General features: G+C 39.3%; 1 protein-coding gene across 1 annotated transcript in view; it reads left to right on the forward strand.

Moving 5' to 3' along the window:
- Nucleotides 1-15,663, forward strand: part of PIWIL2 (piwi like RNA-mediated gene silencing 2) — a 75,811-nt gene that overhangs the window by 27,306 nt on the left and 32,842 nt on the right. The window contains exons 9-10 of the mRNA XM_033171473.1: nucleotides 5,699-5,823; nucleotides 14,045-14,125. Coding sequence (XP_033027364.1) covers nucleotides 5,699-5,823; nucleotides 14,045-14,125 — 206 coding nt within the window. The remainder of the gene's footprint in view (nucleotides 1-5,698; nucleotides 5,824-14,044; nucleotides 14,126-15,663) is intronic.

The following is a 15,663-nucleotide window of genomic DNA, read 5'->3' on the forward strand; positions in this document are numbered from 1 at the left end:
TTAAATCCTGTTGGTGTTATCGTTTTATTACCAGACTTTTTTAAATACTCAATAAATTTACTCCAATCTGTTGTGACCTTTTGGTCTCTCTGGTTTCTTATCCTTCCTGTTAGTCTAGCTAATTCCAAATATTCTAATAATTTGTTTCGCCACTCTTCAATTGTAGGTAAGTCCGGCGTTTTCCATTTTTGGGCCAGCAAAATTCTTGCCGCCGTAGTAGCATAGAGGAATATCTTTTGGTCATTCTTTATGATGTCACTTCCCATTAATCCTAATAAAAAGGCTTCGGGTATTTTGTGAAAGGTATATTGCAACATCTTTTTTAGCTCATTATATATTGCTTCCCAGTATTGCTTTACTTTCTCACACCCCCACCACATATGGAAGAAGTCCCCATCTTTCATCTTACACTTCCAACATTTCTTATTTCCTGTTCTATACATTTTGGCTAATTTGGTTGGGGTTATGTACCAGCGGTATAACATTTTCATCAAATTCTCTTTTAATACTGTACATGCCGTAAATTTAATGGTGTGGTTCCATAATTTCTGCCATCTATCATACTGAATGTTATACCCCAAATCCACCGCCCATTTTATCATGGCCTCTTTCACAAGTTCATCCTTTGTGTACCACTCTAATAAGTAGTCATACATTTTGGTCAGCAATTTCCCTTTCCCTTCCACAATCTCCATTTGAAATTTAGATTTGCTTTTTTCAAAGCCGCCTTTTCTTTTGTCCTCCTTAAATATTTCATTCACTTGATGATATTGTATCCATCCAGTCATTTTATCCATTACGGCCTCATAAGGTTTTAACTTCCATCCTTTATCTAAATCTACCAATAGATCTTCATATGTAATCCAGATCCCTGCCATATTTACTTTTTTTACTGTCAGGATCTCTGTTGGGGATAACCATTTTGGCGTCTTCCTTTCTAATAAGTTTTTATATCTTTCCCAGACTTCGTACAAGGATTTTTTAAATACATGTGTTAAAAAATCTTTATGAACTTTAACTTTTTCCCTCCACAGATACGCATGCCACCCAAACCTGTTGTTAAACCCTTCCAAGTCCAATATGTCTGTATTTTCCAGCAAGATCCATTCTCTCACCCATATTAGGCATGAGGCTTCGTAATATATTTTCAGGTCGTATAGTTAATCACAAAACATATTATTCTTTATATCTTAACATAATTATTAACATATCTTAACAAATTATCCTTCATATCTTAACAAATTATTCTTGAATCAAATCATATCAAACAGCTTCTTTCTCTAAAACTGCTGCTAATATAGAAATAGAACGAAATATCCCTTATCTAGTTTAAAAGCTTAAAAGAAAAATAACTTGACCCACCGGCTTCAGGCTAACAATACAGTTCATCCTATCCCACTTCTAACCATTTTCCTTTTCCTTCTTACTTGAAGACCACTCCTCGAATTGTCCTCTTTTCTTATACATCCACAGATCCAGACACAGTTCACAGAAATCCTTGCATAAAGCATCAGGGTACACAATTCTTCACCTTCCAGCATCTCCGTTTCTTCATCCCATTCTTCTTTTGTTAGTAGATCTTCTCGGAGATGCCAAGCCATTTTGCTCTGTTCTTCCATGATCCCCTTTAGCTCTTTGCCAAGGTTCTCTTCCATTGCAGCAATATTCTGGAAAGTCTCCTCTGTGGGAAATACCTTTTCTGCCATATCCCGGTTCAGCAACACCAGTTTCTGGTTGCTCAGTTCAAGCCTCAGAAAAATAATCCTTTGTTCATCATTTAGTCCAGAGTCCAGGACCAACTCAAAAACGAAACCCAGCATGGCTGAAGTGGGCATAGGTGTCAGATTTCAATGTTTTCCCTCTTAATGCCAGTACTTTTCCACTCAGTCTCAAGCCTTCGCTGCCATTTTTCCTGGAGCCAGGGCGCAAGAATTACAAATCCAAAAGGAGATATTTTCCACTGTCTTAACCCCCGAAGGGAAATTCAAACAGTCTCACTTGTCAAAAGTTAAAACATTGTAACCATCACTGTAGCAACAGTCTGTCAATACAGTTATTTTCTTTCCACCGAAGGGAGGGAAACAGGCTTCCTTTTCGTGATACCTCCCGGGTCGTTAAATGTCAGAAAAAGTCAGAAATAAGTCCAATCTCAGTACTCACGACCACCAGGCTTCCTTTTTTTTTCTTTCTGCAGGGAGAACGTTGTCGCTCACCGCGAGCGGCGGCCGCCGCTTCGCCGTCCCGGTTGGGGCATTTCCCCTATAGCCCGGCTCCGTAGTCCCTTCACCCCCACTCCCCCTTTACAGGGGGAACGGGGGAAGGGTTCGGAGCCGTAGTGGGCCCGCCGGGGAGCCCAAGGCGCGGGACGCTCTTCCCGCGCCTCACCGGAGCCCCGCTTTGCGGTAGCGGGGCTCCAACCCCCGGGACAAGCTCCTCGCTTGTGAAATGCTCTCTTCAGGTAGACTTGTTTGGCCCCATCATTACATGTTTTAAGCACTAGGGGAAAATAACTTCCTTTTTGTCAGGCTCTTAATTGACTGGCCTTGAGTGGTTAGAATGTTTTAATCCAACCTTTTAAAAATACAGTGGTACCTCTGGTTGCGAACGAGAGCCGTTCGCAGCCTGAAGCGCTGTATCTGCGCATGTGCACAGCATAATTCGGCACTTATGTCCATGTGCACAGCGTGATTCGGTGCTTCTGTGCATGTGCGTAGTGTGATTCAGCGCTTCTGCTCATGCCCGAAGCGCCAAACCCGGAAGTAACCCGTTCTGGTACTTCCAGGTTCTGCGCATTCGTATCCCGTGGTGAACGCAACCTGAAGCAAGCGCAACCAGAGGTATGACTGTAGAATCATTTCTTAGAATTTTATTAATATTTCTCTTTTATGCCAGTTTGAATGTATGTTTACATATTGCAAGTTGCTTTGGGTTACATTGGTTAAAAAAAGCAACCAAGAAATTTTAAATAATAATAGTCATTTTCACAAAGATTACTGTTAATTTTTATATCTGCTCATAAACAATTTATACTTTAATAAGTTTGCAAAATTCAAAGCTGAGAAGTTGAAAGTGCACAAGTTTTTTGTGTTAAATTCCTGAAACATGACAAATTGTTTTGTCCTAGGTTAAAGCAGAGTGATGCTCACTGTTTCTGGCATGCAGTGAGTCAGGTAAACTAATTCTCTTAATGCAGAACCAACAACTGCAGTCCATTGAACTTGTTTATAACCTTTGATTTCAGTTGGCTTAAGACACCTGTGTCCGCTAAAACAAGGTTTTGCAAAAAAAAAAAAAAAATGCCGATGAGACCTCTAAATTCGAAAAAGAACTTCTCCAAGCTAAGAATAAATATATCACAAAGATGTATAATTAACCTCCTTTTAAACTGGGAAGTAAAGGAGGAGGAAGTGAAAGGATCTAGGATACGCTCGGCCCAGGATCTAGAATATAATATTTACATGAATCAATGGAAAAAATTGTGGAGAATGGATATTAAATTTACGGTCTGTATTAGCTTAAGAGAAAATGTCATTAAAATGTTAAATAGATGGCACTTGACACCAGCAAAGTTAGCCAAAATGTATAAGAACAGGTCAGAGTTATGTTGGAGATGTAAGAAAGGAATTGGAACATATATGCATATGTGGTGGGATTGCAAAAAGATTAAAGGTTTCTGGGACTCCATCTATAATGAGTTAAAGAAAATGTTTAAAATCCCATTCACTAAAAGACCTGAGGCATTTTTATTAGGAACCATGACATCAGAAATCAAGAATAAAATTAGACCATTATTCATGTATTCAACAACTGCAGCAAGGATTCTTATAGCAAGAAATTGGAAAAGCGATACCATCCCTTCAAAAATTGAATGACAAGCCAAATTAAGAGTATTTACAGCTAGCAAGTAGAACTGGGACAGTGAGAGGAAACCCAACACAGGATGTTAATAAGGAATGGATAATAATTAAGGAATATCTCAAAGGGTACTGTGATGTTTCCTGGCAGATATCGAATAAGTCTTGTGATATAAGGAAGTGTTAGAACAGGTTTAAACTAAGATATAGAAAAATATTAATAAGAAACTGTTAAAAATTTTGAATGCAAAATAGTACAATGGGTTTAGTCGGAAGTTTCTTTGCTTTTACTATTTTTTAATCTATATGTAATTAAGTTCTTTGTTCTTTTTTCTTATAGAATGTTTGTACTGTATGTTTGTGTGTATTTTAAGATATTTTCTTGTTTAATAAAGTTTATTAAAACAAAACATGGTTTTGCATATTGGCATGCTGCAAGATGAAGCCAGGAGCTTTGAAAAGTGGCATAACAGGGATGAAGACTCAACATTTTAAAGGGATTTAGTATCTTCCACAATTGGGTCAAACGTTACTTGTAGAGCATTGTAATAGGATCAGGCCTCATTGAGCACCCAAGATTTAGTGAATTTGAGGAAGCATATAGAACATGCTGGTGCAAATGTAAAAACAGCAAAATGTCATGTATCATGAATTGTAGACATTACTTTGGAGATGGCAGGTGTGCAGTGTTTGCCAATCATAATTTTAGAAGTAGCAAAATGTATTCATATGTTGGCAGTAATAGTATTATGTCCAATTTTATAATTGTTATCAAATCTTTACTCATGTTATGTACTGGTACCTTAACAGTGTTTGGATAAGCCAGATAAAGGCTTGGCAGGTAACATGTGTCTAATAGGGAAAGGGTTGCAGTTTAATGGCAGAGCAGCTGTTCTGCATGCAAAATGTTCTGGGATATATCTCTGGATTCTCCAGGTAGGACTGGGAGAGAGCCCTGTCTGAAACCCTGGAGAGCTGCCAGTCGCTGTAGATAGTACTGAGGTAGATGGGACCAATGGTCTGACTCATTCTGTGCAACTTTGTACAACTGGTATATGTGAGGCACTCCATGCTTTCTGAGTGGGCTTTCAAAGATTTTTTTTGAGAATTTTGTGGGTAACTTTGCAATAGCAAACAGGCTATTTTTGCAGGAAAATGATCATTTGTTAAAGAAGGCAGTGAAATTTGGTAGAAGGAAATTTGGCTATGTACATTTTCAGATGCAGTTAAAAAAAAAATCAAACTTCAGTTTGCCACTGGCTACTCACATGTTGGCAGTGAGTTTTCTGGAGGCTTTTCAGGATTTTGAATCTGAAAATAAAAGGTACACTCCAGATTTACTTCTGATATGTCCTTGAATGTATGAGAGGGAAGGACCTGATTTAGCTCCTTCCTTCTGGATTTTGTAAAAGTACTGCATTAGAGACACTAACATACCACGGTGCCCTCTGCACAGTCCAAGCAGACATTGGGAAGACAGAGCAAAAGATGAAGCAAAGTAATGTGTGTCTTCAAAAGACGGTTACATTGGGACATAATTTTAAATGGCAGTTGAATTAATATGTCTGCCTTTACTTTGCATTCATTTAGAGCAGCATGGAAATGAGCTGTTTGGAAGAGCAAAGCAAGAGAAGGGCTGTGGTTGAGACGTAACATAAGATTGCCACATCATACATCTTTTGCTGAAAGTACTTTTTAATAAGCAACTTGGAAGCATTGAAAACTGCCATTTGGATATTTTCTTTAAAGCTTTTGAAGCTCTTCTAGCAGACAAGGTACAAAGTCATGACTTGGTGATCTCATCTGTATATATGATCTCATCAATATATTTATTTCTTACGTAGAATGTAAATCTGAAGTGTCAGAGAAGAACAGATGGTGTGGAGGTTAGTGTAACGATTCAGATGACCAAAATTCTGGAGCCTAGTTCAGATCTGTGCATTCCATTTTACAACGTTGTTTTCAGGAGGTAAGTGGCTGTTTAAGCTAGGAATTCTCACCATTGTTTCAGTCCTTGAATGTGATGCAAAGATGTTATGTATGGGTAATCGTTACAGTAGTTGACTGGTATCCATACATGAATTGGAAATCCGTCTGTCTCAGGAGACAGTGGAAGAGAGTACCTTCGGAGGTGAAGTCAAACTGTTGGAGAGTTACAGGGCCTGCTGTGGCTGTAGAGACCAATACTGTAGCAGCTCGTCAAGGGAGGGAGGGACATCCAGCTCTTCCAAAACTGGCAGTCTGGACGCTGTCAACTGTTGTGTCTGTGACCATGTTTTCCCATGAGTAGTGGTAGCTGATCATTGAGACACAATGATCTCTCCCACCACCGTAGGCAACCCGCAGCACTGGTAACTTACACCAATCAAGTTGAGCATACAGTCATACCTCTGGTTGTGTTTGCTGTGGGTTGCGTTCGTCACAGGATACGAACCTGGAAGTATTGGAACGGGTTACTTCTAGGTTCAGCACTTCGCACATGCGCAGAAGTACCAAATCGTGCCGCACACATGCGCAGATTCGGTGCTTCAGATTGCGCTCTTTTCATGTTGTGAACGGGCCTCCGGAACGGATCCCGTTCGCAACCAGAGGTACCACTGTATATAACTTAACTACTGCTGCCTGCATTGTTTTTGCTGTGTTAGCAGTGCTAAAGTGACCTCTCCAGGCAGAAAGTTAAAATAAATGACTTGAAACAGTATTTTTCTTGTGATTAAAATAATGATTAATATGCCTTGTCCACTCTGGCAACATGTCAACTGTTCAGCCAGCCATATGTTTTACAGTATAATATATGCAACACGTTGGCAGCACACAATAATCTCCAAGTCAATTAAACATTTTTTATCATATATTAGTCATCAAAGTTGTGAGAAAAATATATAAAGTCTTATACAAAAGCCACAAGGACTTATAATCTGACAAATCTGAAAACAGACTGTTGATATCTAATTGCAGTATGTTTTTTTCAAATGTTTGTTACAATCTAAATATCTAATTCTAGTATGTCTTCCAGATGTTAAACTCAGTCTTTAGATTTCCTTTAAATAAATTCCTGAAGATATCAACAAAGGTAAGTTCACTGTGGTTTCCGAAAGCGTGAGGTGTTGATATTACAAACTGACGTTAATAAAGATGTACATAAAGATGAAGAGACAGGGTGCCGGCGTTTTTCACCTGTTTCACCCAGACATTCCTGTAGTTTAGTTTATTTGCCCCCAATGGGGCCCTTTGATTGGGGCTTGCAGATAGCACATTCCCACGAAAGATTACGGGCTTCTTCAGTAGTTCTCAAGACTTGAATACATATACACTGATAATACAAACCAAATCTTTTTTTTTTTTTAATGATCTTTATTGAAAATAATTTCAAAATAAACATTAAAAGCAAACAGCAAAGAAAAAATATAAATTATTACAAATGAATTTAAATAATCTTGCACTCAAAGAACTACTGAGTGATACATAATACAATACTTGAAATTTACTTGTTTTGCTCCTCCCTTCCCCTCTTCCCAACTTCCCTCACCCATATGCAATCATATTATTCTCAGATAAAAAGGTGGAACTCAAAAAATTAGAATATCATGGAAAGGTTCATTTCTTTCAGTAATTCAACTTAAAAGGTGAAACTAATATATGAGATAGACCCATGAATGCAAAGTGAGATATGTCAAGCCTTTATTTGTTATAATTGTGATGATTATGGCGTACAGCTGATGAGAACCCCAAATTCACAATTTCAACTTTGGGGTTTTCATCAGCTGTACGTCATAATCATCACAATTACAACAAATAAAGGCTTGACATATCTTGCTTTGCATGTCATGAGTCTATCTTATATATTAAACTCCAGTAGCTAATGATAAACAATTGCTTACATAAGTGGACTTTTCCACGATACTCTTATTTTTCGAGTTTCACCTGTATGTTTAATTCTTACTGTACATTCTCCTTACTTGTCGTTACTCTTTTACCTTGCAGTTCGAATTTCCTTGTATTTACTATTAACTAATTCTCTTACCCATATTTTCCCATATATAATTCTACACATTCCCATTCTTTATTTACTTTCCTAATGGAATTTCCTCTTACCAATGCGAGTCTGGCCATTGTCATGAACTCAATAACTTTTAGTCTCACTCCGATAATTCTGGAATTGTTGTAGTTTTCCAATATTTTGTAATCACTAATCTAGTTGCTGCTGATCCATACAAAAATATTTTTTTCTTATCTTTAGGTATATCATTTATCAAACCCAGCAGATATGCTTCTGATTTCTTACCTATTGAGACTTTGAATTTTTTAAAAAAAAATTCTTCATGAATCTTAACCCAGAATTGTTTTATTGGCTTACATCCCCACCACATGTGAAAAAGGGTTCCTACCTCTGTTTTGCATCTCCAACAGATATTAGAGTAATTTTTATAAATCCTTGCCAATTTGACCGGGGTAAGGTACCAGCGGTGACACCTTTTCATTAAATTTTCTCAGATAGCATGCGGTAAAATTTATATCTTGGCTCCATAACTTTTCCCATCTATCTAACTCAATTACTTTGTGCAGATCTTGTGACCATTTAATTGTTGCTTCTTTAATAATTTCATCTATTAACTCCCACTCCAATAATAACTATGGAGAAAGCTAGAGAGTTCCAGAAAAACATCTACTTCTGCTTCATTGACTACGCAAAAGCATTTGACTGTGTCGACCACAGCAAACTATGGCAAGTTCTTAAAGAAATGGGAGTGCCGGATCACCTCATTTGTCTCCTGAGAAATCTCTATGTGGGACAAGAAGCTACAGTTAGAACTGGATATGGAACAACTGATTGGTTCAAAATTGGGAAAGGAGTACGACAAGGCTGTATATTGTCTCCCTGCTTATTTAACTTATATGCAGAATTCATCATGCGAAAGGCTGGACTGGATGAATCCCAAACCGGAATTAAGATTGCCGGAAAAAATATCAACAACCTCAGATATGCTGATGATACTACCTTGATGGCAGAAAGTGAGGAGGAATTAAAGAACCTTTTAATGAGGGTGAAAGAGGAGAGCGCAAAATATGGTCTGAAGCTCAACATCAAAAAAACTAAGATCATGGTCACTGGTCCCATCACCTGGCAAATAGAAGGGGAAGAAATGGAGGCAGTGAGAAATTTCACTTTCTTGGGTTCCATGATCACTGCAGATGGTGACAGCAGTCATGAAATTAGAAGACGCCTGCTTCTTGGGAGAAAAGCAATGACAAACCTAGACAGCATCTTAAAAAGCAGAGACATCACCTTGCCGACAAAGGTCCGTATAGTTAAAGCTATGGTTTTCCCAGTAGTAATGTACGGAAGTGAGAGCTGGACCATCAAGAAGGCTGATCGCCGAAGAATTGATGCTTTTGAATTATGGTGCTGGAGGAGACTCTTGAGAGTCCCATGGACTGCAAGAAGATCAAACCTATCCATTCTTAAAGAAATCAGCCCTGAGTGCTCACTAGAAGGACAGATCCTGAAGTTGAGGCTCCAGTACTTTGGCCACCTCATGAGAAGAGAAGACTCCCTAGAAAAGACCCTGATGTTGGGAAAGATGGAGGGCACAAGGAGAAGGGGACGACAGAGGATGAGATGGTTGGACAGTGTTCTTGAAGCTACTAACATGAGTTTGGCCAAAATGCGAGAGGCAGTGAAGGATAGGCGTGCCTGGCGTGCTCTGGTCCATGGGGTCACGAAGAGTCGGACACGACTGAACGACTGAACAACAACAACAACAACCAATAATAAATTATACATTTTTGATAATGTTTTTTTCTGATTTTAACAATATCTTTTGCAACTTTGAAATACCTAATTCAAAACCTTTCTTATCTTCTTTAAATAAATCTGTAATCTGGTAATATTGGAGCCAACTACTGCAATATTTTTTGACCTCATCATATGGTTTTAATCTTACTTTACCTTGTTCTTCATCATATGTTGGCCAGCATTTTTCCATATTTGGCTTTTTAACTCCTAAAACTTCTGCTGGAGATACCCACCCGGGTATTTTTGGTTCAAGTAGCCACCGATGATTTGCCCATACCTTGTAGAGAGATCTTCTAATTATATTATTTGAAAAATCTTTGTGAACTGCTGTTTTCCTGTATATTAAATAAGAGTGCCAGCCGAATCTATTATTCCAACCTTCTATATCTAATATTTCAGTATTCCTCAACATAACCCAATCCTTATCCATTCAAAACAAGCTGCATAATAATATATTTTCAAATTTGGTAAGCCGAATCCCCCCTTTCTTTTGCATCTGTTAATATTTTGTATCTTACCCTAGGTTTTTTCCCTTGGCAAACGAATCGTGAAATGTCCTTCCTCCATTTTTCAACTATTTGGTACTTACTAATTATTGGTAACATTTGGAACATAAATAACATTTTGGGTAGCACCATCATTTTTATTGCAGAAATCCTGTCCCAGAATGATAATTTTAATCTTTGCCATATATCTATTTTTTAATTTCTCTCCATAATTTATTATAATAGATCTATGTTTTTTGTTGAGATTTGTATTCCTAGATATTTCGCTTTTTTTACTAACTGAAGACCCGTCCTCTCTTGTAATGTTTTTTTCGCTTGTTCATCTAAATTTTTGGATAATTTCTGTACGCTATCTATTGGCTCCTCCACTGTTATTAACATATCATCTGCAAAGGCCCTAATTTTATATGAATTTCCCCCTAATTTTATACCCTTTATTTCTACATCCTTCCTTATTACTTCATTCAATACCTCTAAGGTTAATATAAATAGAAGTGGGGAGAGCGGGCATCCCTGCCTTGTTCCCTTCTTTATTGGAAAATAATCTGTCACCTCATTATTTATAATTAAATTTGCTGATTGATTATTATATATTGCTCTCACTGCCTTTATTATGCGAGTCCCCAATTCCAATTTTTCCATTAATTTCCGCAAGAATTTCCAAGAGACATTATCGGATGCTTTTTCTGCATCGATTAGGACGAAGGCTGCTGGTTTGCCTGGGTTCATATCTGGATATTCTACTATGTCGACTACTAATCTTACATTATCTGATATTTTCCTTCCCGGAAGAAAGCCAGATTGGTCCCGATTAATAAATTGTTTTTTTATATAGGTCTGTAATTATTGATATTCTCATCTTTATCTTCCTTCTCCTCCTCCTCCTCTTCTTTTCTTGATGGTGAATCTCCGAGTTCTTTCCTGTGTCTGGCCCATAATTTCTTTAACTTTTCCGTTGCGCAGATCGAAGTTTTCTTGTTTTTTAAGGTGAAAGTTTCACCCTCAGGTGCTTACAAATATGCTTACAAATATGCAAACTTACACATCCATTATATATGGCTTCAAGTTTTCTACAAAATTTTTACAAAAATTTATACAAAAGTCAATACTTAGAATTCATGAAGAAAACTTTTTCTTGGCTTAAGCTGAAGAACTAGGTTTGCTTAGCAAGGTTACTGTGTTTGGATCTAAGTATAAATACATTCTTTCATAGGGAGTTGTCTAACAGGTGTTAATCATAAATGAAGGGAGAGGAGGTATGAGGAGCGAAAGAAGAGGAATACTGGTAATACTTGGAATGCCTGTGTTGCTTATATGTATTTCAGTGCTAATTTCCGTATTTAAATAAACACTGAGAGATCGAAATCTGAATTCAGTCCCTCTGGTTGTAATGTTTTAAACATAAAATTCTATCTTGTTTATTGTTGCCTTAATATTTTTTGAACATCTTGTTTACTGTACTTCCTTGGTATATATTGCCATATCCCAAAGGACAGTAAATCAGTGTCATTATGCTTCATTTGGAGGTAATGTGACGTTAAAGGGGCCTCCATCACTCTATTCTGAATTCTGGACCTGTGTTCCCCTATACGTAGTTTTAGGGGTCATGTAAAGCTTCCTATACATAACTTATTACAAGGGCACTGTATGCAATAGACTATGTTTTTTGAACTGCAAGTTATTATAGAATTAATTCTAAAGGTAAAGTGCATATGTTCACTCTTGATTTCCTTGACTTGCAGACTATAGGGGCACATGTTACAATTTCCACATCTATAATGGCCTCTTGTGTTAATAATTGGTAGTTCGAGACTATCAGTCCTAACCAATTGGTTACGTAGAGACCTTTTCTTTCTCAGGCCCAAAAGAGGGGGATCTTTACAGCCAGGGATATCTTCAATGATGTGCCAGTGTTTATTAATGATATTTCTAATATTACTAGCTAGTGGTGTAAAATCCATTGCCATGACGAGGCAAGTAGATTTTTTGTTTTTGTTGTAATTGGGTCGGGCTTCAAGTAAGTCATTCCTGTTTAGATTGTTTGCGCGTTTGAGCGCATCCTGTACTATATTATTGGGGTAACCACAGTTTGTTAAAGCTCTACCTAATTGTTCAGCTGCTCTTCTATAATCCCTCTCATCAGTAGCGTTTCTTTTAAGTCTTACCAGCTGTCCTTACGGTAAGTTTCTCCTTAGATGTAAAGGGTGGCTGGAGGAAAAGTGAAGTAAAGAATGTCTGTTGGTTTCTCTGTGGAATCTCTCTTGGCAACATAGAGAAATAGAATTTGAGGTTCTTAATTTAATATACTGTTGGGATTAGGAAGAACATCTTAATTGTTAGAAAAGATTAAAAAGATTGATTTCAACTGTAGCAGTGATTTTCAGTTGTGGATTGGAGTACTAGAAAGTTAGCATTCAACCAAAGGTGAATTTAGCCTGGTCTTAAATGACAGATTACATTTTCCATGGGGTATTAGTGAAGGGTGCCCTGGTGGGGGACACATCATGCTCCTTCTGGGGTAGTTTTTCCACCTTTGGTCCCCACCTTGTACTTTGCTCTCACCTGTGGCTCCTATATGTTGTCAGCATGTAACTGCAGCCACACTCCAGGAAGTCGCTTCAACTGACTGGCTAAACCAGGCGTAGGCAACCTAAGGCCCGTGGGCCGGATGCGGCCCAATCGCCTTCTCAATCCAGCCCGCGGACGGTCCGGGAATCAGCGTGGTTTTTACATGAGTAGAATGTGTCATTTTATTTAAAATGCATCTCTGGGTTATTTGTGGGGCATAGGAATTTGTTCATTTTATTTTTTAAAAAAATAGTCTGGCCCACCACATGGTCAGAGGGACGGTCGGCCGGCCCACGGCTGAAAAAGGTTGCTGACCCCTGGGCTAAACCAAGTGAGGGTAGCTGATAGGTCTCAAATCCTCAATGAGTTAGGGACTTCCCCTGCATGTGAAGACAGGCTCTGGCGGATTTAGTGGACATGACCAGTAGTGGGTCCAATGGTTAAGAAGACAGTTTCTGCATGTACTGTAGAGGGAGGTGACAGGCAGATCAGGCTCGTCAATCTGGGAAGGTAACCCGTCTAGGACAGGCTTCCTCAGCCTCGGCCCTCCAGATGTTTTGAAACTACAATTCCCATCATCCCTGACCACTGGTCCTGCTATCTAGGGATCACGGGAGTTGTAGGCCAAAAACATCTGGAGGGCCAAAGGTTGAGGAAACCTGCATCTAGGAGAAGGAAAAATCTGATCCTAAACTGCCTTGCAGGACATCTTCAGGAGAAGAAAAGGTTAAGGAGTAAACCCTATACAGTGGTACCTCGGGTTGCGGACATGATTCGTTCTGGGGTGCCATTTCCACCCCAAAAAGTCTGCATCCCGAGTGGCGATATCGTGCATGCGTGATATCGTGCTTCTGCGCATGTGTGACCTGCGCAGACTGTGTGGAGTGCTTCTGCACACGTGCGTGTGACGAAACCCAGGAGTAAAAACTTCCAGGTTTGCCGTGTTCACAACCCGCAGCGAACGTAACCATGACTATACAAATCCGGAATGGAGTCCCTAAGACTGTTGGATGGCACTTTGTACGCCTCCTTCCAGCAATTCCTACAGCCAAGCTGGTGCCAAATGTCTTGCTCTGCTTTCCTTTGGACCCCATCATCAAGGCCAAGAGGTGGTCTTGTTGTCTGGGCAGCCCAGGACCTCCAGACACACTGCCCAAGCTTCTGTGCTGGGAGGTCACTTTGATGCTGCTAATGCAGTGGTTTGACTTCACCTCCGGAGGTGCACTCCATTGTCTCCCACGACAAATGGATTCCAACAACAACACCAGCCTTTTCTATATAATTTATTTGCAATTTACTACCTTGACTTTCTATTTTAGGGTGATGAGAATTTTAGATATGAAACTTGTTGGGAGGAATTTCTTTGACCCTACCAGTGCTACTGTGCTGCAGCAGTATAGGTTGGTATACTTAAGTGTTTTTTTCCTGTTTTTTACCTGGGCACCCTATCATTTATAGCAGCCATAGGAGAATTATTGTTGTTATTTGAACTGAACTGAACTTGTATCTTGCCTTCCTCCAGCTACTTATTGTAATCCTTAGGGATAAAAGATCTCCCTTGTTTTCCTATAAGAGAGGAAGGTATCCTCAGATGGTTTTCTCTTGTTTGGCAAGGCCATGCAAATCAGACTTGAAGTGCCTTCCTTTTATGGGAGAGAACCTCCTCCCAGTTCAAGTCATGCCTCACTCCAAGGGACAGGGGGTTGGTAGAGCTTTGCAGAACTCTTCAGTTTGCCTGGCAGCCTTGGCTACACAGCCACCGTGCTAATTCTTCTTCATCTAAGTTGGAGATTTACTAGTCAGGTCTTGGAGAACATGAAAGGCCTTACTCCACTGGTGTAGACATAAGTGAGAATCTTAGGTGTATGGATGCATTGGTTAAGTCCTGTTTTTCCTGCACTCTAACTTTGCTCAGGAACTTTAGTCTTACATGCTAAAGCATAATCATTTATTACTATTATTTACTCAGTTTATATACCACCCTTTATTAACACACTTTAAGGAGCATCAGTAAAAAAACATAATTACAGACAGCATAATAATGAAATAATAATTATCCTCCCCCCTCCAGCTTTAACAGGCCATAGATTATTTAATGGTTAAAGGCCTGGGTAAGGAGGACTGTTTTTGCCTGGTGCCTAAAGACATGCAATGATAGCGCCAGGTGAGCTTCTCTGGGGAAGAGCATTCCACAGTTGAGCCACGACAGCTCTATGGAAGGAGGTACATAGAGAAGGGCATCAGATGGCAAGCTCAGGATCCGGGCCGGTTTGTTGGGGAGAGGCAGTCCTTAAGGTCTTGAGGTGTGTAAGGATTTATAGGTCAACACCAGCACCTTGAATTGGGCCCAGAAACTAATTGGCAGCCAGTGCAGTGCTGTAGCCCTTTCTACTGTTCTTACAAGGTTTCTTAGCCACACGTTTGCAGAAAGGTTTACAAGCAAAAAGTACATTTATGGTGCAATGCCCTTTGGCCTTATTCTGGGACAGTATTGTTAAAAAGACGGTGAAGTTTATTGGCCAAAATATTGTCGAAACCTCGAAGGTTGTTTCTTTTCAGTGGCATTGATGTGGGTATCCAGTGCAGCTCTAAGTAACCATCCCATCAGCACAAGGATTTATACTTAAACAAAGAGATGTTCCTCTCTTTCCTCCCTGCTATGCTCCCTAAATCTGTTTTGGGGTTCTCAACCCTCAGGATCAGATTTGGGGAAAGTGCATGTGGAAATAAGTGAGTGGGAAGTGTCCCATTGTATAGTAATAAATCCTTGTGTTTGTGTCAGACCCCTCTAATCACTGCCTCATCGGCATTCCCCCCCCCCCCCCCGGAACGCCCTCCCATCAGATGTCAAGGAGATAAACAACTACACAACTTTTAGAAGACATCTCAAGGCAGCCCTGTATCGGGAAGTTTTTTTTAAATGTTTAATTATTTATTA

This window comes from Lacerta agilis, chromosome 15, assembly GCF_009819535.1.
Source record: "Lacerta agilis isolate rLacAgi1 chromosome 15, rLacAgi1.pri, whole genome shotgun sequence".
In the NCBI taxonomy this organism is placed as follows: domain Eukaryota; kingdom Metazoa; phylum Chordata; class Lepidosauria; order Squamata; family Lacertidae; genus Lacerta; species Lacerta agilis.